Below are 27,991 nucleotides of genomic sequence, written 5' to 3'. Positions count from 1 at the left end.
CCATCTTTTTGTTTGTGCGTTTTATTTTGCCATTCATGTTCCTTTCAGCTTACTTAAATTTTGACCTTTCCCTCTAGTCGTGGAGTGGCGATGTTTAAATTACTTCAGGAACCCATTTTCTTCTTTTATTTATTTAATTTTTTTTTATTTTCCCTTTATACATGTGGGCACTCAATGTAATATTTCCCAAGTTATTACAGTTTTTAAAAGTGTTAGTACCAGGTGTAATGATCTGTAGCCAAATACAATAGTGTGTGCCGTGACATTTAAGTAACAGTCTTAATTTGTTTTGTGAAAGCGTTCTCCATAATGCTCTTTGCAGCTCTAATCCAAAGGCGAGACAGTGCCGGGTCATTTGCATGTGCTGCTCTTGCTTGTAAATTCTGTATATTGTTGTATTTCTAAAGGTCACCCGGTGCCAAAGTTCACAAATTGACTTACATTGCTTTTTTTTTTTTGCCACCGAAGACAGCCGTCATGGCTTTTGTATAATAGCAGATTGAATTTTTTTTTTCCCTTCCTTCCTCCACCTTCATTTGAACAACACAATTATAAACTTCCTTCTTTTTTTTTTGTTATTACGAATGTCAAAGGTGAGAATTGCTTGGAAGCCGGGCAAGGAGAGAAAGCCTGCGCCATCCTCTCCGCCGGCGTGTAAGAAGAGGGGAGAGAGTGCGAAATATGGAATGCAAAATAGGTCACAACTCAGTAATCTCAGTATCACGGGGGGGGGAGGAATTTTTTTCACTTAAGTGCGAACCAAATGGGTCAAGTAATCACGAGCGCATGCCCTAACACTAATTGACTTATTTTGGAATGATTATAACTGTAATATTTTTCTTAATGTCACTGTTTTCTGGGCTGTTGATTTTAGTGATTGCCAAGCAGTGGCATTAAATCTCCTGTAAATTTTAAATTGCATGCTATTTCTGTAAACAAGTCCCTATGTTCACATCCTGATCATTAACCTTTGGTGATTTATATCACCGTCCTTTTTTTGCACAATTACTGCTGTACTGCTGTCGGATGCCTCGCTCTCACTGCCAAGTAAAGTGTGTCAGGGAAACAAAAGTGCAATTTTACCGCAGCTTGTTAAGGAAGCTTTTTTAATTACGATTTTGTTGTATTTCTCATTGTAAATGTAAAATTGTTACCTTTCAGAGCAACAGCAGCAAAATTCTGTTTTGATCTTTTTCTTATCTTCTCAAGCACTGAGTGCAAAATATAAAAGGAGAGAGAAAATGATTATTGGAACAAGTTTGCTAAATTTTTTTTCCATTTAAAAGAAAACTAACTAGATAGTTTTAATAACATGCAATTCTGTATTTTTAATCTGCTAGCCGGATTTTTTTTCTTCCCATCAGATGCAGGGGCGTGTTTGTTACAAGTTTACTCATTGAGAAGCTTCTGGTTTTGTATCTACTTGTTAGTAGAATTTTAACAGCGAAAGAATTAAGAAAGCATAAAGAATTGCCTTTTTTTTTTTTTAACAGTAAAGCTCCCATTTTTAGGGTATTTGTAGTTTGAAGAGTCTTTTACCATATTGACCAAACTAAGCGTCACAGGCAAGAGGAGTGAACGCACCTTGCTTTGTATGGGAACGTGTCCCTGAAAGCTGCGGTTGAAGAGTTTTGAAAAACGTCACCAGTATGAAATTGTGTATCTAAATTGGACAAATTTGTCTTTCTTGGAAGTATTAGCCCTACTAAAGGTCTGGTGTCCTCAATAGTTTTGCATCCTTGAGCCTGTGCATGAGCCTTTGTATGATAGCTGGAATCGCGAGATTGGCAAATGTAGAGTTAATGAGCAGTGTAAGTACTAAAAGCCACATGTTTAGATAATTATGCCTTCAAAAAAGGGAATGGTGATAGGAAATGACAGTCCAGAATAACAAATCTGCTTTAGTCTTTAGCACATGCTTGCTCAATTGCATTTATACCTTTCTGCAGAACAGAAATATTCCTATTGGTGCAGTCTCAGGTTTTTTGAGAGCTTGGGCTAGAAAGCAGCTCCTTGGTTACTTTTTAATTCTGGTCCTATTATTTGGGTATTTTGCATGCTTCCGGGTAGCAAAATCTCCATTTAAGAGGCAGAAAACAGCTGCTGCAGTTGTTGGGTGCTGCTCACAAGGGGGTTTCTGCACGGGCCTCCCTTTGGCGTGCTACGCGCTGCACAGAGCGGCGAGTCCTCTCCAGATCGGGTTCCTCTCTCTCAGCTCTGTGACAGCAAATGAAGAAGTCCCACCTGCTTGCAGGCAGCCAGGGTTTAAGCAGTCCTTTGGTTCTCTAGGGCGAAAGTGCATAATATCAGCTTGTTGCGCTTAAACCAGACTCTGCTCAATTTGCTCTTGCGGAGGTGCTTGTACCTGCTGTCATAGCAGGGCTGTTAAACGCAGGGTTGTTCTTCCTATGTCCACAGAAGTTGCAGCATGGTATGGAGAAGCATCTCACTAAAATTAAATGGCTGCTGTGGTTAAACATTCATAAAGCTCTTAAATCCTCGTTTTTCCTGCGCTTTGTGGTTGCACACATGCCATCAGAGCTGCAAAGCTCTCCTGGAGGACTTCCCTTCTGCAGGTTCATGGCGTCCAGGACTACCTTGCCTTTAAAAGGTAGCGATGTCTTTGCTGTCCTGATGCAAAGCCTGTGCCGAAAGGTAGCTGGGGCTAACCAGAGCAGACCGAGGGGCGGCTGAGCAGCACACCAAAGGTACGTGCTGCCCCATCGACTAGACCTTATCGGCTAGAGACAGCGTCTCACGATACCTCTCCGTTAAGAAAGGTCTTCAGCATTGAAACACCGGGAATTTTAATAGCAAGCTGCAGGCTTGAAACATGTTCATGTTTTTTAGAGAAGTGTTAGGAAACATCTAATGCACCTCTAGACTTACGAACTGAATTTAAAAATGACTTTGTGGGCTTCTTCCAACCATCGTTGTCCTGGCACCCAAATAAAACAACAAGTACGTGTGGCGGGGGGAGCCGCGTCCCCCGAGCTGGGAACAAGCCTTTGGTGCGCCGTTTGTCATTCCTGGGTGGTGGTATGAAACAGTGCTACGAAAAAACCTTCCAGTGGAACGCAACCTTTACCGAGAGCTGTGGGCAACTGATAGCGGAGCTATATTGTCCTGATAGGGTTGATTTTCAAAACTAATTAGATTTAGACACTGGGTTTGGAAAGGGGAGAGAAGTATTAGCATAGTCGTGCCCAGTGGGACATGGCACAAATATTTCCTTAATTGAGGCGGCTAATAAACATACTTATCTTCCAAGTTACAGGGATAATTTACGCCAAGTGGCAAAAGGTAATGATAGTTAACATTATCTAGTACATGAATAACACGCATCTTTGTTGTAAACAAATTGCAGCTTGTAAACATCTAGTGTTTATTGCTAGGGCACCTCGGCAGCTTTTCATTATCATCCTTTTGAAAAGATTAAGGGTTATTAAGGAAGGGTGCTTGAGCGGAAGCGAGTTTTGAGGGATGAAGGGCGCGATAAAGAGGGAGCTTAAATAGGTCTCGGTGTTACTTCAGGCATGCTTGAATCAGTTTTGAGCTGTAACCTCCACTCTTGAAGATGCTCGATGGCCGTTTGAGATATGTCACCGAATCCTTTGGTTCTACACTCGACTCGTGGTCTCCAGAAAACACACCCCGCGTGAGCGGCACCATCCACCAGCCGTGTGCAATGAGGTACTATTAATTGCCAAGGTGCCAGCCCGCACCGCGGTGCAACGCGGCCGACGGCAACTGCACAGTGCAAAGGAGCAACCGCACGGTCTGGCACCTCGCTGCTGGCTCTAAGCCACCACCTCAGAAGTCAGGAGATCCAGTTTTATTTGTGGTTCTGTCCAAATATCCACGTATGCCTCTGAGAAGTTGCTTAACCCTAGCATGTCTTTGTCATACACCTTTGCAATGGTTTTCCTGTTTAAATGCAAGCTTCTGGGGTGCAGCTTATGCCTGCAGAGCGCCTGGCAGAAAGATGCCCTTGTCTTAGGTTGACCTCAAACTATGCTAGTAGTCACCCACCGCTGGTGTCAGCGGCTGTTCATGCAGTTCTTGATACTGAGAATAAAAGACGTGGGAAGAGGAAATACTAAAAAAAGGTGATGGTGGAAAAAATCTGTGCAGTGTAAGCAGTGGTACCATGTAGCCCCTTGGAAATGGTGATGGTGGTGGTGGTTCCTGAAACTCGGGGACTGCATGTCCACTTCCACTGGTCCTCTGTGGGGGGGGGGGGGAATCACCTTTGCTTTGGGTTCCATCGCATCATAATCTTACAATTTCAGCTCTTTTCCCATCTTAGCCACCACTTCCCACTTTAAAAAAAAAAAAAAAACAACAAAAAAAAACTGAACAAACATCATCATTTTTTAGGCAGCTCCTGTTCATAATAACTTCCAAATGTAAATCAGCTGCAGCTGTTTGTTAGCACTTTAACCCTTTGTCTGCTACGCTTCCAGGAAATAATTGATGACTGATTGGCCCATTAACCTTTTACCAAAAAAAAAAAAAAAAGAAAGAAAGAAAGGAAAAAAAAGTTTGACAGCCTGGACTTGTGTAATGAGGAGGGATTCCTGGGGAAATCGGCTTGATGGCTGAGTTGCTTGCCCCCGAGGATGCAGAATTAGCCCCCCGGGACCTCGTCTGCATGGAAACTGGACACAATTAGTGTAATATCCGGTGTTATTAATGTAGTTTGGAGTAATTGGGCAGGTTGATTTCGACAGGTTGATGGTGCTAAAATACTATTATAGCGGACCTTTCTGTGAATAACTGTTAAACATGGGAACCTGTTTAATAAAATTTTGCGATTGGGCTCGTAGGGGTTTGAACAGCACGACCTGTAATTTTACTGGAGAGCGAAAACTGAACACTTTTGTGCTGCTGCCTGGGTTTTTCTGTTTGCGTACACGGCGCTTACGGATTTGCACTCTAGCTACCCACGCTGCACATGTAGTCTTTTGAGGCATCGTTTTGTGCTTGCAAAATGTTTTTGCCATGTTTAAGCAGAAAACCTATTACTGAAGGAAGTCTTCAACTAGTGCTCTTGCTTCTCACCTGAGCTTTTAGGAAATAAATCTAAAGCTCCAGCAGCTAAAAAGTAACGCCAGCTGCTACGTTCTTAATGTATCGTCAGCAAGGACCAAGTTTTCAGCTAGATTAGCAGTGGCGTTAAAATGTCCTTCCAGCCCAGGCTTTCAACATGCTGCAGCTCTTTTAACCCGCAGGACATACTCATCAACCTGCGACGTGGATTCTCCATCCCTGACCCCCGAAGGACGCGAGTCTTTCCCAGCCCACAGCTATCGCACTTAATGTTGGGGAGCTTCCCGGGAGAGCGGCCAAGGTGGCAGCTTGTCACAGTGTCATCTGGTCACGGCAAGAAAGGTCAGGAGGTTAGACAAGAGAGCCTTTCCTTTGGGAAAACGATGCTTTGCCTATAAAAGGAGGACCATGGGAATGGCTGAAGGTGCTTCTTGGATTGCACTTGAGCCTTACTAGCTGGTTGTGTGTCTTGTGCAGTAGACCTTCCACAAGCAGAGGAATAGCATTACTGTAGCATTTTTTTGGGGGGGGGGAACTTGCAGAGATGCTGTTGTGAGCATGGTATCTCAAGCTTGCTTTTAAAGGGTGAATGCCAAATAATGCCATGTAAAACTGGTTGGATTGCAGAATTTATTTCTGATGGCCAAATCCTATCCCCTTCTTGGCCAAGAGAAACCAATTTCATGGGTGCAATTGGGATTATTGGCAGATGGAAGACAGGAGAATTCAGTTGTGCTGTCTCTTGATTTCGTATGCTACCACCGCACCAAGTCACTCGGCACGACTGTAATGCTGTACCTTCCTCGCTCGGGGTCTATTTAGGTGCCTTTGTTCCCCTCCCCCTAGTAGGCAGCCCCCAAACGCTGCCTTGGCTCCTTCAGCTCTGCACCGCGCTTTGGGCTTGCGTGGGAGCGGTACAGCGTGCGGTCAGTGGGCTAGTGGGGCAAGGTACGGCCAAGACGTGCAGCCATCCGGAGCAGAGCTGCGAATGGAGAAGGGCAGGATGCTTAGAGAAAGGAGGGAGAAGGACGTGAGGTGTAGAAAAAGGAATGAAAATCAAAAGGGCCTTTGTTACTGCATAGCGTAGCATCCCTGCGCCCTCGCCCGTACTGACATATATGTCTCAGTAGCACCAGCACTGAGTAATTGCTATGAAGTTCTTTGAGCTTAGCATTTATGTTTTATTTACTGTTCCTGCTTACGGAGTTCTTCCTTCTGATATGTGCTTTACCAAAAACTTTGCGTTCCTCTGTGTGCCGCTTTTAACCTCCCTGCTTGCCTGGAGGGGAGCCTTGCTTGGACAGATGGAAGCATTTGCAGCCAGTGGAAGGTTTTTCTGAGCCGGTGGATTTGGTGACCGGGCTTTTGGAAATCCTGCTTTAGCCAGACTTCACAAGTGCAAAGATGTATCACTTAGCCATTAAAAAGGCTAAGAATGATGAATTTCCTAAATTGGACCCACTCTCCGGGAGGCTGCTACAAGTGGGATTTAGTTTTTCTTGTTCTCTTATCTTGCCAACGTTCCCTCTTCTTTGTCAGCGCCTTCTTCCTTCAGCAAGACTTTCTGGAGGTGCTTCAGCTTTTATTCAAGGTGACTGTGTTTTCCTAGACAGGGCAGCGCGCAGGGCTGAAAGCAATTTCCTTTATTGTTAACACTCTATTTTAGTCACTCTTGCATCATTTTCGTAAACTCATGAAGCTCCATTTGATAATTGTGGCTTTTCCCATGACTTAACCGTAGCGTTTTGCCTAATGACTCTATCTTTTTTTTTTTTTAACACTATATTGCTGTAGCATAAAAGTAGTTACGCAGTTATGAAGTTATACAACTGCACTATTTCTCTTCTTTTTCTTTCCCCACTTACCCACACGCTTTAATAAGACTGCTGCTTGAGGTGTCCTCATTCCCCTTGAGATCACCTTCACCTCCAGGTTTATTCTCAGCTCAAGGTGCAAGGTAACCTCCTACTGTCTTCTGAAAGTTCATTAAAGCGCAGTCTAATTACCTGCTGCTATTAGCAAGCTGACCTCCACAGGCTTCAGTGGGACTCCCGAGATTTACACCAGCGTAAGCGCTGGCCTTTCTAGCCTGGAGTTTGTCGAAGAAAACCGGTCGCCCCATCAGTTGAGCAAATGACTTTCAGTGCGCAGCGCTACTGTCTTTAAAGCGAGGGCTAGATTTGTCACTTATCCTTGCATGCTTATGGATGACAGGGTAATGCAGGAGTTTCGTGGCGCTGAATGTATAATAAGTCATTAGTAGATGAGTGAATGTAAATGCCCTTTCTAAAGCCCATTATGGCTGATGTTCACCAGAACTTGTGCTCTATTATTCTCTTCCTTTCATGCTTCATGCCTGCCCTTCCTAATTCCACTTTCTCAGCTTCCTTGATTTTTTTTTTTTTTCTTCTCTCATTTGACTTTGGTGTCCCGGGTGTAGTTAAAGTATGCACCCGTTTAGTTCAGTTTTGCTGCTATTTTCATACACTGCAGTCCTCTGGCCTGAATACTTGTCCTTATGCTCTAGTGGCCCTAAGGATATTTCACTGACCCTTTCTGCTAGCTTCTTGGATCATTTTCTCAACTCCCATGTTGAATGTGAAAGTTGAACAGGTTGAAGTGATGTTAATCCTGTATTATAACCCACTCTGTTTATGCTGTAGAAAAGAAAATGTATGTATCTGGTCTTCATATGTTATGTCCAAGCATGTGCATGCTTGAAGAAATAGGGTAAATTGTCAAACTGGTGTGTCAGCTCTTTATACTCCATTCATCTCTTATTTTGGGGGACACTGTTTTTTCTGGCATGTAGGTCTTACCACCCCAGGCTTAAGTCTAGATAGTGTCTGTTGCCACTTTGTGGTTAGAGAAATGGGGACACGCACACACATTCACACACACAAATTCTCCATATTTACCCAACACAGTACTTTATGTATGTCAAATAACATTTTGAAGGGAAAAGCAATGGATCAGCATGTTTTCTGATGCATCATACAACTTCAATGTCTTTGGATATATTTAGCCTCAAACCTCAGATGTCCACACCTGTATTTGCTTGTTACATTGCAGAAATGCTCATCAGATAAGATCATGTTTAGGCCTAGCTATTGATATCCTTAATGTTAAATTTTCTTCCTATTGCTTTTTTTTTTTCTTCCAGAACAAGAAGAAAACTTTGAGTTTATCATTGTCTCTCTCACCGGCCAGACGTGGCACTTTGAAGCTACCACGTATGAAGAAAGAGATGCATGGGTACAAGCCATAGAGAGTCAGATCTTGGCCAGTTTACAGTCGTGTGAGAGCAGTAAGAACAAGGTACGGTACACAGAGTACTGCAAATAAGTAATGGGACATTGGTCACTAAAAGGAAAACAAGATCCCTAGCCCTGTTTTAAAAACCTGCACTCCTAGAGATATGCATGAGCTGGGCACAGGTCAGAGCAGCTGCGTACATATGTCAGATATCTCAAGCAAACTGGTACTCTAACCTGTTTAGCAATTTGGTTTTACAGCAGTTGAATAAATCATTTATTTTGGGTTAGAGGTCTGTAGAGGAGCCTTGAAGGAAAGCCTGTCTTGGGGGAGAGTGGAGGCACATCCAAAAAACAGCTCATTTACTAGTCAAATCTCTAGTTAAAAATTGTTGAGTTCCTGCATAGCAAAGTTTAATTAAACATGTTGGTCGGCCTAATAATAGATGTGCAGTAATGTTCATCCACGTGACTCTGCCTGTGACGAAGTAATGCAACTCACAGAAATCAAAAATAAGCTATTGCCTTTGTGTCCACTGTTTGGTGAAACCTATGTGCAATTTTTCTTTTCTTTAATTACACTGAATCGATTCTTTATGGTTTTGTGCTTTAACTAATATAACAGAAAACTAATCAAGAAATGGTTCATCAAATCTTTTTGTGGGGAAAGAGGAAAATGGCCTAAGAGGAACAGGCCACCTTCTTTGCTATACTTTTGTATTATGAGGAAAGTAACATTTTTCTCTTTCCCTATCAAAATAAATGTTTAAAATCTGATACTTCTTCAGCCATTGCTCCTTTTCGGAGGGGCAGGAAAACAACGGATTCTGGAGACTCTGTATTTGCAAACACTTCACAACTAGAGAGCAAGATGTCGAGTGGTAAGGGAGGGAGAGAAATGGGGAATAATTGTTCAGGCTTGTACGTCCTTCAACACCATCCACCTAAGAAATGTCTTTAATCATTTCGTATTGCTAAGAAGGAGAATTTGAAATTTTTGAAATGAATGCCTGCATTCATTACCTCTTTACCAGAGTAGTTCAGACACCAGTAATTATCATCATCATCATAATATAATTTACTTCCCATTTCATTTTAAAAAATTAATATATTGTTCTAAAAGGGGGAAGAATCACTGCCTGTTTTTGTGCCTGACTTCCATAGAATTACTTGCTCTGCCGTGCATATATGTTAGGACCCAGAACTGTGTCTATACATTAGAGTGTACTGCTAAGGCAGCATGACAGAGGAAATTTGTACCCTAACACCTATATAAAAAAATTAATATTACAGAGGATGAAGAGTGGTTGATAATATTTACTACTCAGTACCTACAGAAAAGATTGGACTTTGCATATGTTAAATATTTTTTTAAAAAGGAGACTCTGTTTACAGAATTATGCTTGTACAAGGAACTTTTTTGGTTATACAATACACTTAACCCGCTGCAGTGCTCAGAGAGGTTTCCTCTGTAAAATATTACTGATGTCTGAAAACACGGCAGAGGAACTTATCAGAGTAGCGTAGGAGTATGTCCTTTTGAGAGACTGGGAGTGTGTATCTCCACGTTGCTGTACTTAAGTCCTGGTCCTCATCCTGCGTAAACCAATTAATTGTAAGGAGTCCATAATTTGGTAGAACTAGCTAACAGTTTTCTTCTCTGAAAGCTTGCCAGGTGGTTTAGTTGGGTAGAGCTGAGCTACTTATACCTAGTGACAGTCTCTCCAGGTCCAAGGAAGGGTCATTGGTGGATCTTCATGGAGAGAATTTAAATGGGAGCCATCTGATTCGGTGTGACCTTTTGATGATAAAAGGCTTTCAGTGTCTTTTGCAAACCACCCCTTAGTCTTCATTAGCAGAAGCACACGTGTCAATAAAAGAAATTGATTTTATCAAATAATATTCGTATCTAATTTATCTCAAGAAATAAACCTGCACTGTGACTACCTTCCTTGGTAGCAAGATTCATTTTTAAGCTTGGCTTTCCCCTGCGCAGCCTCCCCAGTTGTTCGAGTCCGGTCCAGTATCTCCAAAATGCTGGGTTTTCCTGTGCAGGATAAAGAGAGCTTTAGGAAAAATCTTGAGCCGTCAGAAATATGGGAGAAAATAGGAGTATCTGCTTGGCAAGCCTGAAATTGCCATTCTTGAAGATGCCAAAGGAGCACTATATCTTGAGAAGCCAAAGTCTGCAGTTTCCTTGAGCACATCCATTCAGCCTTGGTCTGAGCTTTGTTTTTTGCCTCTCATGCAGCCGACAGTTGTGTCGTCTAGACCTTTTCATTGGGTTCTTATTTATTATATGTGTTTCTTTCGATATCCACAGTCCCGACTGACAAGTCAGAATGAGGCCATGGCCCTGCAGTCAATAAGAAACATCAGAGGCAACTCGCACTGCGTGGACTGCGAGGCACAGAGTAAGTACAGCCTCCGCTAACGCCAGAGCTTGGCTTCTTAACGTTGACCCCTTCTCCTTGGCCAAGACGTGCATGAACACCCACCACGGTCTTCGTCTTTTTGGTATTATATCTGTATGTGGTTTGCACATGTTCGTTATGGTGTCTGCTTAATCAGGCTTATTTTATGCTGATTCATACTTAATATAAGCTATGTCGAATGAGGCCTGATTTTTTTTGTTTCTCCCTCTTGTTTTCTCACTTGCCACTTTAAATGTGAGCATTTTTTTCACTTTTCTTTGAAGAAAAGGAAAAAATAGTGTGCTGTTTGACGTCAGTTACTCCCATTTTCCTCCTATTTGGGGGTGGAGAGGGCATATGGGCCTTGGCAATATTCTCAGAGAGATAAAGTTTGATTTTGTGTTTTCTTACTTGTCAGAAGGAACCAAAGTCATTGCTCATTATATCTAGATACTCAAAAACCGATTTGGGATTTTTTTCCCCCCTTTGTGTTTCTTTCCCCTTTTTATTTTTTAAACATATACTTAATGTTCAGGAAAGTGTTCTCAAGAATACTTTGAGCTGTTCACCTCACTAACCCCAGCTGAGGTCATTATTCTGTCGCTCTTTAGTTCCAGGGGTTTGTAACAAAGCCATAAAAAGGAAGTACTCGTCTTGCTCCAAAGCAATTAGTTGTAGAAGCAGAAGGATTGAGAACTTGGGCATCTGTATTTCTTTGATATTTGAAAGTCAGAACTTTTCTTGTGATTTCACGTCTGCTTAAAATGGAAAATTATTCATTTGTTTTTGTTTGGGTCAGTGGTATTTTTTGGTTTTGGGTTGGTTTTTTTTTTTTTTTTTTTTTTTTTTTGAAGACTCGCTGTTCAGGAATTTGACCACTGATCTAAGCCATTTTAACACCCCAGTTGACTTTAAAGTGAACATTCATACAGAAATACGAGTGCTTTTGCATGATTAATTCACTGTCTGCATAGTTAGCGATTAAGCTGATTCAGTCACCCACCGACAAATCTATTATCCCCTGCCTGAACCTCGGAAGGCCTGTAGAAAATGCGGGTAACAGATTAGCAGGCATTTAAAATAAAGTTTTTTCCGGTCCATACCATCAAAATGTGCTTCCCATACAGATTTATTGATTTCAGTTGATTCTTTTGAAAAGTGTCAGATATTTATAGGCAGTCTGTAGGAGATGGATCAAAAGCCAAGGTGGCTGCTCTGTGCCCGGAGGTTGAGCACACCCTGATATGAGCCTTGCCTGGCTTGGCCTTTGAGCACCAGCACTCGCATCTTGTCAAAGCAGCTTGTTGACCTACTTGGAGGTGATCCTCAATAGGAATATCATGGGCACTTCTCACCAGCAGCGAGAAAAAATAGCAGCATCAATGAATTAAGGCCTTTACATTCACTTGACTAGTAATCCAGCAGCAAACTTGTTAGCTTGGCCTGTATTTTAATGTATACCGGCCAAAACTGCTCTTATTTATTAGTGTTGTATATTAATGTGGTAGTCATCGAGGTTTACTCCAAAGCTTGGATATAGTTCAAGTAAAAGGTATGAAAGATGGTGTGCTGAGGTCTTCAAGTGACCTAGATGTGTATTTGATTTAGTCAAAGTACTCACGGCTGTGAGGCGCCCACATTGCACAGTGCTCCTCATTCCTGCTCCGGTCTCTCTTTGCTGCTGGGGGTCTCTCTTTGCTGCATTTTCCTAGACCCTGCCCACTGGTCATCAGAGGAGAGAGGAGAAGTGTGATCCCTTCAGTGCAGAGTGCTTCCCACACCCGTACCCACCCTTCTGCTCCGGGGATAGTCCCTGATCCATTTAAGCTGGCCAAAGTCAATGCTGCCACCAAGGTGTGCGTTCCTCTCCCCACTCTGGTGCCTACACCAGTGTTTGTGCAACCACGCTGGGTGTCCAGCCAGGAAAGCAGTTGTGCAGGAAAGCAACAGGGGGGCTTTTTTTTGATATTTTTTTTTCTCACCTTTCAGCCAGCTTATTTTTCATCCAGATTGGATATTGGACCGAGCTGGCCACACATGCAGCCTGCCAGCAGAAGGGAAATGCCAAGAACACGTTGCTGGGGGAAGGCAGGATGGGACTGCCCTTTTTGGCAGCGGTCAACACTTTGTTGTGGGATTTTTTTGGTTTTGTTTTGTTTTAGGGGGGGGGTTGGTGACTCTGGAACCGCAGTCAGAGATGCACTTAACTGTTAGCGTTCTCGGACATGATTTAGACCCTTTTTGACTCTTCTTGCCGTTTGGCCTCCCTAATTTTAAGGCTACTGGCTTTCCTTTGAAAAATTTGAGGTCTTTCTGAAGTGATGTATCTTAAAATGTAAATATGCACATCATGTGAACCTCAGTTTGCTGCTTTTTCTGCCAGCCTTTGCTTTGTTTCCTTCTTTCCCTTTCTGTCCTGCCTGGACAAGTCCTTACCCCGGAGCGTTTTGCATCACAAACAGCAGCGCTCTTGTGGAAAGCTTGCATACTTTGCATCTTCACAAAGCCAGATGTTTGGGAGCAAAGGAATATGAGATGTTGCTGTCCCTCGGCTCTATTCAGGAGCCATCAATCTTCCACTTCAGAAGTCTCATTCTTCCTCTTTCTAGAACTCCTTGCCTTTTTAGCACTTCATTATAGCACTTTGTTTCACTTGGGAACTTCTGCTTTGTTGCATGTTAATTGAATAGCATTTGTGTGCTACGAGCCTTCTGGCCCTGTAGCAGGGTCAGACTTAAATTTTTTCCGTGTCCTTTTATAATGTTCCCATCCCAGAGTGGTAGGTACAAGAGACTGTGGCAAAGTCGTCTTCAGGTGCTGAAGTTTTTGCCCAAGTGGATTTTTTGTTTTCATGTTCCCAAAGGAAACTAATGTCACCTTTTCCCAGAGGCCACGAAAGCAATGAGACTCTCAGTCCTGACTTCTATCTGGAGAAGGCACTTAAAAGCCACATTGCTTAGGCAAACCCAGCTGAATTTCTGCTTCCAAAGGATTCTAGCTTCTTCCAGTGTCAATGCTTGAAGGATTGATCAAAGGATAAACACGATTCGCTTATTTAAGATACGGGAGGACTTGGAATACCAGATCTTCTGTGTTGTAGAAGAAAACAAAGAGGGCAAATAAAAGGAGACTTTCATCATGAGTTTTCCGGTCCAACAGAGTTTGGATATCTAGTAACTTACTGTTGGGTATTTTGGATTTGAGAGCGGCAAACACTGAAGTAATAATTTCTCTGGCACTGGGAAGCCTGTCAGAACTATCAGAAGATTCAGTTTTATGTGTAGAATGGAAGAAAACTCTCCAAGAATTGAAAAGATGTCATCTGCCCTCTCTTGACTCTTTGCAAGATGCCTTCACCCAGCACTACGTCTTTCCCTGGCTCTTCAGTTCCTCCCGTAGAGATTTTGTCTGCTTAGCCCGATCTTGCATGTGCTGAACTCATCAGAATTCAGCATGGCAAAGTCCTTCATCAACCACCCTGTGTCCAAAGGGATAAAGGAGGTGGTGTGGAGAGGTTATTCTCCTAAAAGTGTTGCTCACAAGAGCTTTTGCCTTCAAATAATCGGTCTGATAAAGGCTCAAGTCGAAGTGGGGAGGAGGTTTTCAGAGAAGGAGACAAGTGAACACCTTTAAAAACTGTGGTCAGCTGAAGACTGTAATCTGAGAATATTCAGTGATGCAAAAAAGCTCATATTTGCTGTTTGACAAGCTCTAAGCAAAAAAAGGAGGAAACTAGCCTTTTTAGTGCCTAGAGCTTTGTGGAACTGGTTTTTCTCCTTCTTTGCCATCAAATCTAGATGTATGCATGTTGGAGAAAAGCCTGACTCTGTCAGCGCACGTGGTTATGAGTACCCTAATTCCAGTCCAGAGTTACTGTTAGCATCAGCAGGAAAGGTGAAGGTTGTTCCAAAATGGTTTTTGATCTTCATCTTCTAAAAAAAAAAGACAGCGGATCAGTTATGGCTACTTGACCGCGAGTGCTTCTTTGCAGCATAAATCAAGGGTAACAATTTTCAAGCATGAGATTTAAAAAAAACAGTGTTCAGCTATGTAGGGCTGGAGGGAGATGTAGATAGACTGAATTTCAGAAGAGGGGGATCCCTGATTGTGTCGTTTGCAATAGCTTGCCTTAATTACTGGTCAGCAATGGCTTCTGTCATCTACCTTATGTCATTTTGGGTTCAGCTCTTCACGTGCACGCACTGGTGCAGATGTCACCAGGTTTTTCCCAGAATCCAAAGAACGTGCCACTTGTCCAAGCTGCTCAGTGGAGCCATATCGTGCTCTGCCTTATCCCGCTATAACCAAGTCTGGTTTTCCACTGGATGTCTGTCACAAATTCAGCACTTGCCTACTCCGGTTTGCCACTTGTCTGTGTGTTTTCAGATAACTGAAATTTAAAATACTGTCCTGACAAAACTGCCTGCAGCTTCTTGGTTGTATCAGTTTGGGACTAATTCAGGGTTGCCAGCACTGTCAGTTGGCAGGGGACAAATATTTTAGAAATCTATTCATTAAAAGATATACTAGATGTGCTTCAAGTACCCAGTTAGGTCCTTAGCATCAATTCTGTGATGCTGTACCTAGAAATATCAATCAGGAGTTTTTCTCCTCCCTCATTCTGGATAAGTGCTGCTTTGAGCTCGCTGCACCTTTTATTTTTGTAAAGATAACCCTGACCTTTGCAGATTGGTGGCAGAGGTTTCGTTCCAAGTCACAGTTTGTAAATTTTAAATGAATATTTGTTTTGTTTAAGCTTTTACGGTCGAGTGTGTTGAAGTCGACTGTTCCTCGTTGCATTTTACTATTTAGGGTGTGTTTCAAATGTCTTACTTGAGTTCCCCCACTGAGAAGGCATCCAAAGCGACTGGTGGAGGTGACCTCAAGGACTGTGCCAGAAAGGAGTTTTTCTTGCATGTCCTTGCAAAGCATAGCAGGGTTTTTTCTCTTCCGTATTTTTGGAGATCCGAAATGTCTGCGTGGTTTTCCCAGTAGAAGACTTGGTACGGACAAAAACTGTTTTAACAAAAGATCTGTTTTTCTGCCTGAGTGAAATAAGGGGAGGTGGGGCTTTTTTTGTTGGTTTAGTCTTTTTGGTTGTTGATTTTCTTGTTTGGGTTTTTTTTTAAATATATTTGTTAGGACTTACTGAAAAATTTCTATCACCTTTTTTAACGCAATATTGGACTTTGCCGTTAGAAATATCTGCTCTGCTTTGATACTGTTTGTCCCAATGTGATTTATTTTGGCACACAACTAGGAAATATTTTGTTTTCCACGTATTTTGGGTGCCAGAAGACTTTCAAGCTTTGGGTTGCACAAAGTAGAAATGAGTCTTTTGATGAAATTGCCCCAAATGGAAGAGGACTTTGGAAATTCATTTTCTATCAGTTCTAAATTTTACAGAGATTTGAATAAAAATTGCCTGCTCTTTCATTTAATCGCAATTTTCCTACTTGGTATTTATGATAGCCTCCTAGTTCTTTGGGATGCTGAGGGTAAGGAGAAAAGAAAAGATCTGACAGCGGGGGGGGGAAATAGCCACCAAAAATTCCTCCCATAAAATGTCTTTCATTTCATTTGTTAAAATGAATGTTTGTTCAAGAGGGAGACTCAGACAAATCTAGATTTAAATAACACAGGACAGCGACAAAAAGTGAACCATCTTGGAAAATGACTTTGAATTTCCCGGCTTTTGTCAGGTTTGTGCCAGCCTTATCGTTTGCGGGGTTATTTGGTCTGTGGAATCCTTCTGGCTAGTACACTAAAACTAGGACTGTTCAAAGTATCACATTTTCATCTTAGTACTTATCTCCCTGATCTTAGAGATGAAAACATACCCCATAGTGTGTTAGATGTAAAAGCCATATGTAGGTGATGATATAGATGGTTATTAAGGGAGTTGATATAGTTAGCAACAGAGACATTGTATCTAGTCACTCTTTTTTTTTCCCCCTTTTTCTCTTGTAATGGGCTACGAGTGGCTCTAGATACCCAAGGAGGGGCTTTTTCCACTGCTTCATCATAAGCTACCCGCTACTCAGTTTATATTTTTTCTTGTTTCTTCTCCCCTTTGTTATTCCCATTTTCCTTGTGCCTGTAGATGGAGGGATGCATGCCACCTTTTGAGACCCTCCCGCAATTCCTTTTTTAATCCTTCAGGGTTTCTCGAAAGGGTCGTATCCTAATAGGGCAAAAATCACCCCCGCTGCCGGGCTTCCCAAGCATGAGCCAAACACCTGAATTTTTCTTGCTGAATGCAAGAAAAATCAACACCGTTGCTTTTGGAACCAAAATGACTATTGGCAAACGTGAACTAGAATATTTTGGTCGGTGTCTCGTTGTTCTTTTGCTCTAATTTTTTGCACTAATTGCTCGTGTCCCTTTCCCCGCAGACCCCGACTGGGCCAGCTTGAATCTGGGAGCTCTCATGTGTATCGAATGCTCAGGTATCCACCGAAACCTTGGCACGCACCTCTCCCGGGTCCGCTCCCTGGACCTGGACGATTGGCCCCTAGAGCTCATCAAGGTCATGTCTTCTATTGGGAACGAGCTGGCAAACAGCGTCTGGGAGGAGAGCAGCCAAGGCCACCTGAAGCCTTCGTCCGACTCCACAAGGTACGTGCCTCGCTCCACCGGGCTGCGACACTCGGTGGTCCTCGTGCCGTGCTGAGCACGTCATTTTGGCCTTTCCGTCAGAGCTGGTAGGGCCTAACAACGTTGTACAAGGCGGACAAAAAAAAAAACATTAGGTGTATATATATCTTCACTGCATGCCCAGGCAGAACATGTGTCAAAGAAGGTGTGTGTCAAAAGTTGAGCTGACCTTGTTATTTTTTCCTGTTTGGGAAGGTTCCCTCAGCAGCTCCAGGGCTTTTTGTTCCATCGCCTGACCTGCAGAACAGCGGGAGGCTGAAACCTCCCGCCGGGCTGGTCCGCAAGCGAAATTATGCCCTAAGACGGCTCTTTGTTTTGTTAAGCCACTAAGTCCTCGGCTCTTGGGCTACCAGTTTGTGATTAATAATCTGCCGTCAGTAGTTTAAACTCACCCCGGCCACCGCTGTGTAATTTGTACCTGACTGTCAGTTCTCCGCGTCGTCATCGCGGCCATCTCGGAAGTCCTGCTCAGAACCAACTTGCTTGCTTGCTTTATGTGATATATGTGAAGGCATGAGTTGGCAGGGTAGTTTCCTACAAGGAGAACAGTATTTTTACCTACTAGTCGTAGCTCAGCACCATTAAAATCTTCTTTCTGTGATATATTACCCAAAGCGAAGGGGTTTGTATGCTTAATTTATCTGATCAGCATCAAAGGAGGAAGATGCTTCAGAAATACTTTCTGGGTTATAGTGGACTTTAAATGTAAGTGCTAATAGTTACAACTAACATAGTGGCTCAGGGGAAGTGGTGTGACCTCTAGCAGACTCTGTTTTGGCAGAGAGGGGTTCAGATATGATGAAGAGCTTCTGGACTGCCTTGCCCAGCTGGGCCCATCTTGTAAGTTGTCTTCAGACACATGTTACAGTTGTCCTAGCGCGAGCTCCGGGGGCTAGGCTGCATCTGAGCACCATTCAGTCCCCAGGTAGCAGACATTAGCATGGAGCTTTAGCTCTCCAGTGTTTGCCTCCTGCATGTAAGAGAAGTCAAACAGAGGGAATTGTATTATTATTGCATTAATGCACATACTTCATCTCTGGATCCGGCTTTTTCCAATACTGCGTCAAGTGAAATTACAAGTGGGGAACGTATACCTGGGCCACCGCCTGCAGAATAGGTTTGCACTGTTGTCTGTGATAAAGTCAACTGTTTCTTATTGCATTATTTCGTTAGCACTGAAAAATGAATTTGTGGTGCCACCTTTGGTTCATCTTCGAGAATGAAGCCAGTACATTAATCAGGCTACTTAGATGAATGGCTGTGCATATAAATATGCTCAGGCAGACCTACATAGAGATTTTGTTCCTATATAAGCTGCATGTCTGCTGTATACCTCTGTTGTTATACAGCTAATGTAATGATTACACCAGTTAGATTGAAATTAAATTATTGCTGCCTTTCAGTCATCAGTATTGCTATGTGTTTAATCCAGAGATCTTATATTGTTGCACCTCTGTTGCTCCTTACAACCAATGTGAGCTGGAATGATATCTCTGTTCTAAATATTTAAAAGAGAAAGCAATACACTCAAATAGATTTTTTTTTAATATTAGAATTTAGAAATTAAACAGTATCGTGGTAAACCTAAAATATGAGTGATTACAATGAAAAAGACGGCCATCCACTTGAATTAAGTAATTCTGTTCTTCATGTTTGGAAGTGAGATTTGCTTATGGAAAACTTTTTCTCTTTGTATTCCATGCTCAGAGCTTGTTTTAATTCTTTGTTTCTCCACATGTCCATGCTTATGTTTGGCTGTGTATTTTTCCCTATTCATATTTGTCCGTGACATAGTTGCACTTTTTTCCTAAAGTATGATGTTTTGGGATATAAGCTATAAATGTGCATTTTATAAATATGCATTTCCAGCTGTGTGTCCAAGTGTACACTTACAGGATGGAAGAGCTAACAGAAAAAATATAATTAAAATTATATGAAAAATTTCCCACAAAGCTGTTTTTGTCAAGCTTTGCTGCTCTGTTTTTCCTGCCGTTTGGAGCAGTAGCTCAAGTGGTATTTTTCACATAAATATCCAAAAGCTCTGCTTTTTCAAAGACGGTGCCTCCAGTTGTACTTTACTTTGGTCTCAGCTAGCATCGCAATCTTCCTGTCCAAGATAGGATGAGACAGTAAGTTTGAGCTCTGTAGCTGGAATGAGTTGCGTGCTCAATTTTCTTGCTGCTGTTTTGAGTTTTGCGTGAGGAATGCAATCAGGAGCAGCTATAATAGACTCAAGAAGGGGGGCTTAAAGAAAAAAGGGGGAGACTGGGGCAAGATGCAAGAAAGTGAGTGAGCAGAAACATGCCTGGGGAGCTGAGACTTGGCGATGCAGTGGAAGAGGGGTTGAGGGAGCGCTAGGAGAGATGGAGACCAGCGGGAAGGCGGAAGCGTTCAGCAAGGCTTCCTCTCCTGATGGGGAGGACAGCGGATGCTTGGTGAGCCAGTGCGCCCCAAAGCGGGGCTGTCCTGCCCGTGCCGGCCAGCCATGGGACCAGCCAGAGTTGAGAGCTAACCTCAAAGCATCAGTAGAAGACCATAGACACGTGTCTCTTTATGATAAGCATGTCTCTTAACTCGTCCCTCTCCATCCCTCTAGCCTCAAAATAACCATCATCCGTTGTCAGCGCAATGATGGCTCTCCACTGATAGAAATTTGTGGAGGGAATGAGCCCTATGAAGGTTTCACCATTCCATGTTGTGTCTTTCTGTTGGAGACGAAGCCATCATGAAGCCCACAGGCTTTCAGGGGCAAAGAAGTGTTGCCTCCTGCCCCACAAATATTGAGCCCGTGGGGCTGGGAAGCTCAAGGAGCATTCACACGCTGGACTAACAGGAAGCTGGCTTCAAAAGTGGTGCCTTCAGCTTGGGAAAAATTGCCGTTGAATCCCCGCAGTGCAATCCCACATGTTGCCGTTCAGCCGAGGGATGGGTGGAGAGGCTCTGAGAGGCTTTCTGCAGGAGGGATTGCTAACTGCAGGCCGTAGCATAATTAAGGAGTCTTACCCAGGAAAATGTCACCATCTTTGAGTTCAGCTTGCGTTTTTAAATTCATACGCCCAAAAGTAAGTTAAACCAATGTCAAAATTAAAGTATATCTGGTGTACCAGAACTGCAGTCCTTTCCCAGTCCACTCAAGTTCACTTAAAACTCCATTTCTGAGAAAGTCGTGGGCAAAGATAACCCTGGCAACATGTTTTGAAGGTCAGAAAGGCTCTCAGGTTGGAGTGCATGAAGTCAAAGCCTGAGACTTTGCAGCCAGAGGCTTTGCTCCTGCTGCTTCCATCAAGGCTATCGTCCAGGTTGGTCTTCCAACATTAACGAATGTGGGATCTCATGGAGGCTACGAGGCAGTTTGTAAAATAAGCAGGTCTCTAGGTCATTTAGTGCCTCTGGATCAAAAGCAACACCTTAGATCACGTCTAGGATTAAACTGGGAGCCGGCGCGGATCATGGGAGCGCAGGTGCAGCACCATCCCGGGAGGAAGCAACGCAGAGGCCAGGTTTGGACAGAGGGCGACGGCACGGGGGGCAAGCACGAGCTCCTGGCGCGCGTGAAAAGTCGGCGAGGCGGCGGACAAAACCCCAAGCAGGCTGGAATATGGGAAAGGAGAAGGAAGCGGGGAACAGCTGGCCGCTGCTTGTTGTCCGTGGGCCCCTGATTAGGTCGGCTTTAGCGGGCTGGTAATTGGTTCCAGCAATTATCCGCAGCCCTGAGAACCGCCGCTCAAACTTCTCCAGCCTTGTGACAAATTGGAGCTGACTGCTGGTGAAGGAGTATCGACTTCCCATTTCTAAACAGGGGGATCATTAGTCAAGAAAAGCATCTTTTAATTACTCGCAGGAAGAAAAAAAAAAAAGAAGGGGGGGAGATCTTTCAGTATGGATCCTGCAACAACTGCCTTTTTTTTTTTTTTTTTCTTTTTTACCCTCTACATGTATTCAATATTAAATTTATTGTCTTGTTGGGGGGGACAGAAGTGGGGGGGTTGCCCTGAGTCCCTCCTTCAGTAATGTGGGTTTAATTTAGAGTGAGAAGTCAAATTAGAGTAAATCAATGTTGCAACAGTTAACCGGGTCCGGGGATGAAATCAGGATTTTCCCCTCTAATTGCTATTGATACTATTTAAGCACACTCTTAAAACACTGACTTTGAGCGGTGCAATGCGGGAGCGCTCCGGGCAGCGGCGGCGGGGCAGGATTGGCCCGATGAAGGAATGCCGGAGACGCGGGGAGCCATCGACTCCGGCCGCCAGCGCTCGGGCAACCTGGGCCCCGTCTCGCCTGGGCTTTTTCACACCGGTAGATATTTATAGCATATAGTTAGAGCTGTAGCTTTCCTGCCGAGTATTTAGCTTTCTTCTAAATGCACCTCTCATGCTTTTTTATCGCGGGCCGCGATCACAGCGATGTTTTTCGTTCTTTTGCTGAAGTGATGCTGAATATTCGCCTCATCTGCGTGCAAACCTAAAAGTCGAAGGGCTCCACAGTTTCAACATCTTTTTGAGAATATTTATAAGTTTTAAAAAAAAAAAAAAGAAAAAAAGAAAAAAAGAAAAAGAAGTCTTCCACTCTGTTAAAAATGTATTCCAAAAGTGAGGAATGAGCAGTGAGTAAAAGCTCAGCTGCTTGCTGCCCTTTGCACCAGCTGTGGTTTTAAGCTCTGCTGAGACAGGCAGAAGCAGCAGTTCTTTAAATGCAGGTTTTGAAGGTTTTGGTTTGCGTTGCAGGAGATACGGCGTGTTTCTGAGCTCGCGTTGAGGCGTGTTGGACTCCACGGTGTGATTTTTGTATTCCGGCTGGTATGGCAAATTTAGCAAAAGCAAATGTGCTCGAAACCGCGTGCTCTTTGCTGCAGTTGGGACTTCAGAAAGGCCAGTCCTGGGTGAAAAAGTTCTTAGCCTTAAAATACTAATATGTGCGTGATCCTTCCATGCTAGAGCTTTCTGTTTTTAAGCAAATGCGCTGGATGTACAGTGAGACTTTTCAGTAAAGGCAGTTTTGCTCAGGTAGCCCGTTTGCCTAGCACACACAGCAGTTACCGTGTTTGTTCTGGTTAGCAAAGGTCGTAAAGAACCAGAGCGGTTCTTAATTCTGCCGGGGAAGTCTCGAGCCGGGAGCCGGCCGCGCCGGGAGTTGACTTTCACCTTAAGACGCGAGATCCGGTTTGATCCCTCGCTCGCTAATGAACTGCATTTAATGGTGTCAGAAGAAACATTATGCAGCTCGACTGTGTTCAGCAGACTTTGGCACTGCTGAGCTAAGCCTGGCCGCCCGTCACGGCTACCGTCCGCCGTGCTGAGAGCAAGCCGGCTTCCGGGGACGCCCGGCGAGTGACTTCCGTGCAAAAATGAATCGCCCCGTCTGTTTTTTGCAAAAATAATTATTCGTGTGGGTTTGTACTCGCGGGGAATATCGATAAAGGGCCGGCGCAGGGAGGTGGATGCCCGTGTCTTATCCCGAGTCTTGTAAAGACGCTGCATTTTGGCTCCTTTTTCTTTCTCGCCCGTTTCGGCCGTCGGCTTGCCGTCGCGGGCGCCACGCCGCTCTCCGCGTGCTGGCGGGAGGCCACGGCGTTGCGAAGGCGGCCGCGGGGAGCGTCCGGACCGCGCTCTCCGCGCTCGGCACGGCTGGTTTCCTCACCGCGCTCGGCCGGACGAGGTCAGTGTTTTGTCCCTTTTGAACGCGCCTCCACGCTTGACACCTTTCCCGTTTCGGGGGGGGGAAGGGTGCTTTTTTTTTAAATAAAAAAAAAAAAAAAGATTTTTATTGTGAAGGGCTGACCAGAACCCATCTGCAGTTGGGTGGCATCTGCTCCCCACATGTCACTTCCCTCATTAACAAGCAATTGAATTAATTAAATGCTACTCAGAACACGCATAACAAGCTACCGGCAGTGTCCAAATTAGCACTGATAATCAAGGATGATTTCCTTTATTATCCTGCTAAGTGGTGTGCAGGCTCTGATCTCCCTGTCTGCCCTCATCTATTTACATACCCCCAGCTTCTGCCTTTGGAAGCGGAGGTTATCTTACCTAGTTAATTTGCCACGATCACCAAGCATGGCGGATTGATATTCCTGCCGCCGCCGAAGCCAAACCCCCCCGCTTTCTCCCCCTCTCCTTCCTCCCCAAGCCTGGTCCTTTGTAGCTCAAGCTCACTGATAAATTAAAAGCCACCCCTGTGGTCTCTCAAGTGAGTAATAGAGGCAGAAATTTCATTTTGCAACTGGCTGATTTAATGATCCAAAGGGTAATTAATGGCCTGATTATCTTAATGTTAAATATGTCCGGCAGCAATTACTGTGACCTCCCGCTTGTCAAGGTCCAGGCTATGCTCTTCTTTCAATTAAGTTCTCTGGGGCTTAATGGTATGAATAAACTCCTCTGATTCTATCATTCCGGACTCGGAGATTTAAGCGAGCTAGGGGCTCGTTTGGAGTTTTAATCAGCCCGTCTTCTACTTGAGCGATCAGAGTTAACAATTATAACAAGGACAGTTTAACTTTCTCCCCCCCCCCCCGCTTCCCTACTTCTTTATATTCTGTGTTATTTATTTATTTATTTATTTATTTATTTCGTAAGCGCTCGGAGGGGAATTGCGGCGGCGGCGGCAGCTTTGCGGGGCTAGTCTCTCCCGATATAAATTATCATGTGAATGCTGCTGTTTTTCCATTTGACAGGCTTAATTAATTGGCAGGAGCGCCCGAAAATGACAGTGCCACTAATTGCAACTCAAAGTAAATCTCCGTCACGGCGGCACGCTTGTCAGCGGGCATGCCCCAGTCCTCACCGCGGCCGGACTTTGTTGACGTTTCCCATTTCGGTTTTCACATCTCGTCGGGGACCGTGATCGCATGTGATGGCGCTAGCGGACCCAGATGTGCCGTCGGGTTTTCCAGGCATGCAGTCTGTGCGCGAGAATGACATTTGCTGCCAATAAAGTTTAGACAGCTGTGCTTCTGCCGACCAAACAGCTGCTAGGGGACCAAAGATTTTACTTAAGATATCTCAGCGAGTCCCGGTAACGGGGAGACTTTGGGAAGAAGAAGGGGGGGAAGAAAAAACCCAACAAACCCCGATAGTCATAACTCACTCGTGGGCTTTCTCGTGGCGGGACTGCACTAAATAGCACGTCTCCCACTAAGCTGGAGTTATATTAGCTCTGTTTTGGGCAGCAGATATTTCACGGAGATAATGAGGAAAATGCATAAATTATCAGTCCGGCGGTATTGCGTTTTCAAACGCACGCGCGCATGAATAAAAGGCCTGATTCATTACTGCCGGGAAACTAAAACCTCTCCCCGTACGGCTGCAGAAAGGAGCTGATTCTGACATGTTAGATTGCATGCGTTCGGATTACAGCAGTTGCAATTGTTTTAAAATTAAATTTCAGAAAAAATAAAATTTGGCACTTACCAGTGGCTTCCAGGAAATGCGTCTAATAAGAACGACTAACTGAGCCAAATGAAATATCAGCTTGGGTGGTGGCTGTTCGTATTTCACCGTTTGGAGGCCTCAGAAGCTAAAATGAAATACTCGGAAGAGGGAGGTTAGTAGTGCAGCGTGTTTTATTGTCCTCGTAGCTGCTTCGTAGACCTTGAGATCCAGGATCTGATCCAGTAAAACACTGGTGCCTGTATACCAGTGGGGATGATGCCTGAGTGATTAAAAATAAAAACAAAGTTAAAAATAAAAATAAAAAAACCCCAGACCCTGGTTGTCCAGGTTAATGAGCGATTTAGATAAAATGCTCCCTGGTTCAACTGCACATTTCCTATGTGCAAATCTGTCTTTGCTAAAAACACAAACACCTTGTAAACAGAAGCCTGCTTTGCAATTACTGTTACCATCATCATTCTCTTCATTGCCTGCGAAAGGGAACCCTGCAAGGGGAATATTTTTGTCTCCTTCTGCAGCACATTAGAGCAGTTGTTAAAAAGCAGAGGTATAAGAGCCATGACAGTTTGTTTGGGGTTTTTTTTGGCTAAATAGCATAAATACTACTTTTAATAAATTCTCTTAACATTTGATGCATACTTGTATATGGACCTGGCGCACCTCTTGCTTTCTGCATCCAAAACTCAGGTGGGCCGTACGCTGCTTGTACGCTGTGCCGTGCTACGTTACGGAGCCGTACGGTAGGCTCAGGTGGCCTACATTCGGCAGAGATTTCCAGTTAGGCCGACTGGATGGTTTTATACTAGGTCCTCCTCATTCTGCGTACCAATGACTTCTGCTGCCACCTGGACAGTTTGCCCGGGTACCAGTGATGCTCTCTGGAGTTTTTGGAGGAAAGAGCCCCAAAATGCCTCCTTGCTTTTGTCGTTTCCTCTAGGACTGTGTTTCTCCTCTTGAAGTCTTTCCCATGTGAGATTATCCCTACATCCGTTTGTTGTGCTTCCTTTGAAAAGTATTTTAGAAGAGGACAGGGGAGAGGAACATGTTTCAGCCCAGTTTTGATACCTGCTAGCCAAGAAGCGAAGCTCAACTGTCCTTCCTCAAATCTAGATTTTACAATAGGTATTTTCACCACAGCTAATACAAAGTTTTGAATGAGAACGAACTGTTGTAACCCAGTCATTTGAACGTTGTGTTGGTAGAGAGGCAATAACGTCCAAAATGAAAAAACGTGGCTTCCCAAACGGCCAAATTTTACCCCAAAGTCCATCAGAAATGTTTTGTACCATAATTCTACTGAATGCTGTCCAGTAATAGGGTTTCCAGGTAGCAACGGTTCGATGCAGTATGCCTCCTTGTTGACGACTGTCCAGGAGACTGCAGTCGTGTCCTCCGCTTAGACCTTACTCCTGAAGCTTCGAACAGTGCAGAGCTATATATGCCGCAGTTCTTCAGAGCATAGACCGTCCTGAGTTGTCTGTTAGGGCAGTAGTAGATCTATTTGCATGAGCAAGGTTCAGGAACCTTGCTTGCAGTTCGTGACTAAGTTGGCAGAGGCAGCCTGTGTCCAAAACGAGTCCCTGTCCCGACTCACCAGCAGCGTGGGAGTAAAACAGTTGGATAAATACGGACGTACGAAGAGGCCGTTACTTCTCATTGCTCAGGTGCTCATCGCAGCATTCCCAAAAGCAAACTGGCATCAAGGTTTTTGCATGGGTCTCGTCGATGGGGTGTTTGAGGAAAGGAGTTGGCCAGAGGAGCGAAGGGGTTCTGCGTGGCTCTGCTGGGAGCTGCTGCTTGCAGCACCTCGGGGAGATGCCACCAAGTGGTTTGCTTTAAAATGTTTGGACCCAATGATGAGGATTGGTGTGGTGGGCCAGAGGCAACAGTCAAGCTTTGGATACCGGCCTAAGGATAAAAAGAAGGGGAGGGACTGCAAGGGGCCTTCAGAGAGGAGACAAGTAGCTCTTGTTTCATACAACAGGCAAAGAGGAATGCAACAGTCCATGTTATTTTAGCAGCTTTGCCATTTTCGTACAAGTCCTGTGACATTTGGCGTGGGGTTTTTTTGGTTTTGGGGGGTTTCTTTCCATTGTGCTTCATGCCCAGGAGTTGTGGAAAGTTCACACTTGTTTTTGAAGTTAGTTTCCAGTGTTGATGGAAAAAATTGAAACCTATACCCTGAAGTCTTAAAGGAAAAGGGGGGGGGGGGGGAAACGACTCCAGGAATGTATTAAGCTTACAAATCAGAGCTTTCTGTTTGAGGCCATCCTGCGTTTTGAGTTTTCTCCCATAGCCCAAGTGATAGCGACTGAAATGTTCTACCTTCGAGGTTCATTCAGCTCAAGATGCCTTTATTCGGCTGAGATTCTTGACAGTTTTTTTGCTTCCATTTTTCTGTTTTATTCTTGGCTTAGTGTATTTGGCTGCCAACTAAGTTAACCTCTAATTTCCAAAAAAAGGAAAAAAAAATCATAGAAGTTGATGAGCCGTTACACTTCAAGAAAGCTAGGACTGGAGTTCAAGACTTGAGAAAGTACAGTTTCTTTCCATTGTGTGAACAGTGATGAGTGGAGCAGTTGAGAGAGAGATTGGAAGAACTGTATTCATAAGTCATAAGTAGCTACCTGAAAATGCAAGTTGGTGTTTGCTAGAATAAGAACCAGCCTGCCGGCCGAGTGCCTGTTCTGAAGGTCTCAAAACCATGTAGGATCTTAGCTTCAAGCTACATTTTGAGTTTAGATATGGATTACTTATTTCTGTCCTCGAATCATTTCTCTCCCAAATAATTGACCAAGGTAGAGAGCTCCTGAGATTCCCAAGTGTGGGATTTTGTCTGCTCGACCATAAAATAATGAGGGAGAAAAGCAACGCAGAGGTTAGCAATAGAGAGAACCATTGCCGTGTTTATTAAAAACTGCGTGGGCCAATGTTTAGTCGTGTTCTTACAACAGAGGAACGGGAAGAGCTAATTGGAACAATAACATGAATTTCAAGTGATGAAAATTGGATATTGGACTTAAAAATTGAAGGAAAATGTGGCCTCCATCAAATTAATGGCCGAAGGCCAGTGCCACTTAAAATGAGTCAGAGGCCAGCTGCCGTGGATTAATCCAGAAAATTATTTGATACCTGTCTAAGCTTTTAGAAAGAAAGTAGAAATGCGGTAGTATGGCACAGAAAAATCTGCCGCAACAGAAGATGGACAAAAGTGCCA

At 43.9% G+C, this 27,991-nt stretch overlaps 1 protein-coding gene across 4 annotated transcripts in view; it reads left to right on the top strand.

Annotated features, from left to right (window-relative positions):
• The window catches only part of AGAP1 (ArfGAP with GTPase domain, ankyrin repeat and PH domain 1), a 394,511-nt gene that overhangs the window by 331,873 nt on the left and 34,647 nt on the right, over positions 1–27,991 (top strand). For all 4 annotated transcript variants that reach the window (XM_026104675.2, XM_026104674.2, XM_064515404.1 and 1 more), the window contains 3 exons: positions 8,216–8,370; positions 10,630–10,720; positions 17,116–17,338. In XM_026104675.2, coding sequence (XP_025960460.1) covers positions 8,216–8,370; positions 10,630–10,720; positions 17,116–17,338 — 469 coding nt within the window. The remainder of the gene's footprint in view (positions 1–8,215; positions 8,371–10,629; positions 10,721–17,115; positions 17,339–27,991) is intronic.

This window comes from Dromaius novaehollandiae, chromosome 7, assembly GCF_036370855.1.
Source record: "Dromaius novaehollandiae isolate bDroNov1 chromosome 7, bDroNov1.hap1, whole genome shotgun sequence".
NCBI lineage: Eukaryota > Metazoa > Chordata > Aves > Casuariiformes > Dromaiidae > Dromaius > Dromaius novaehollandiae.
Note: the sequence above shows the minus strand (reverse complement) of the source record. Positions and strands in the feature narration are given on the sequence as shown.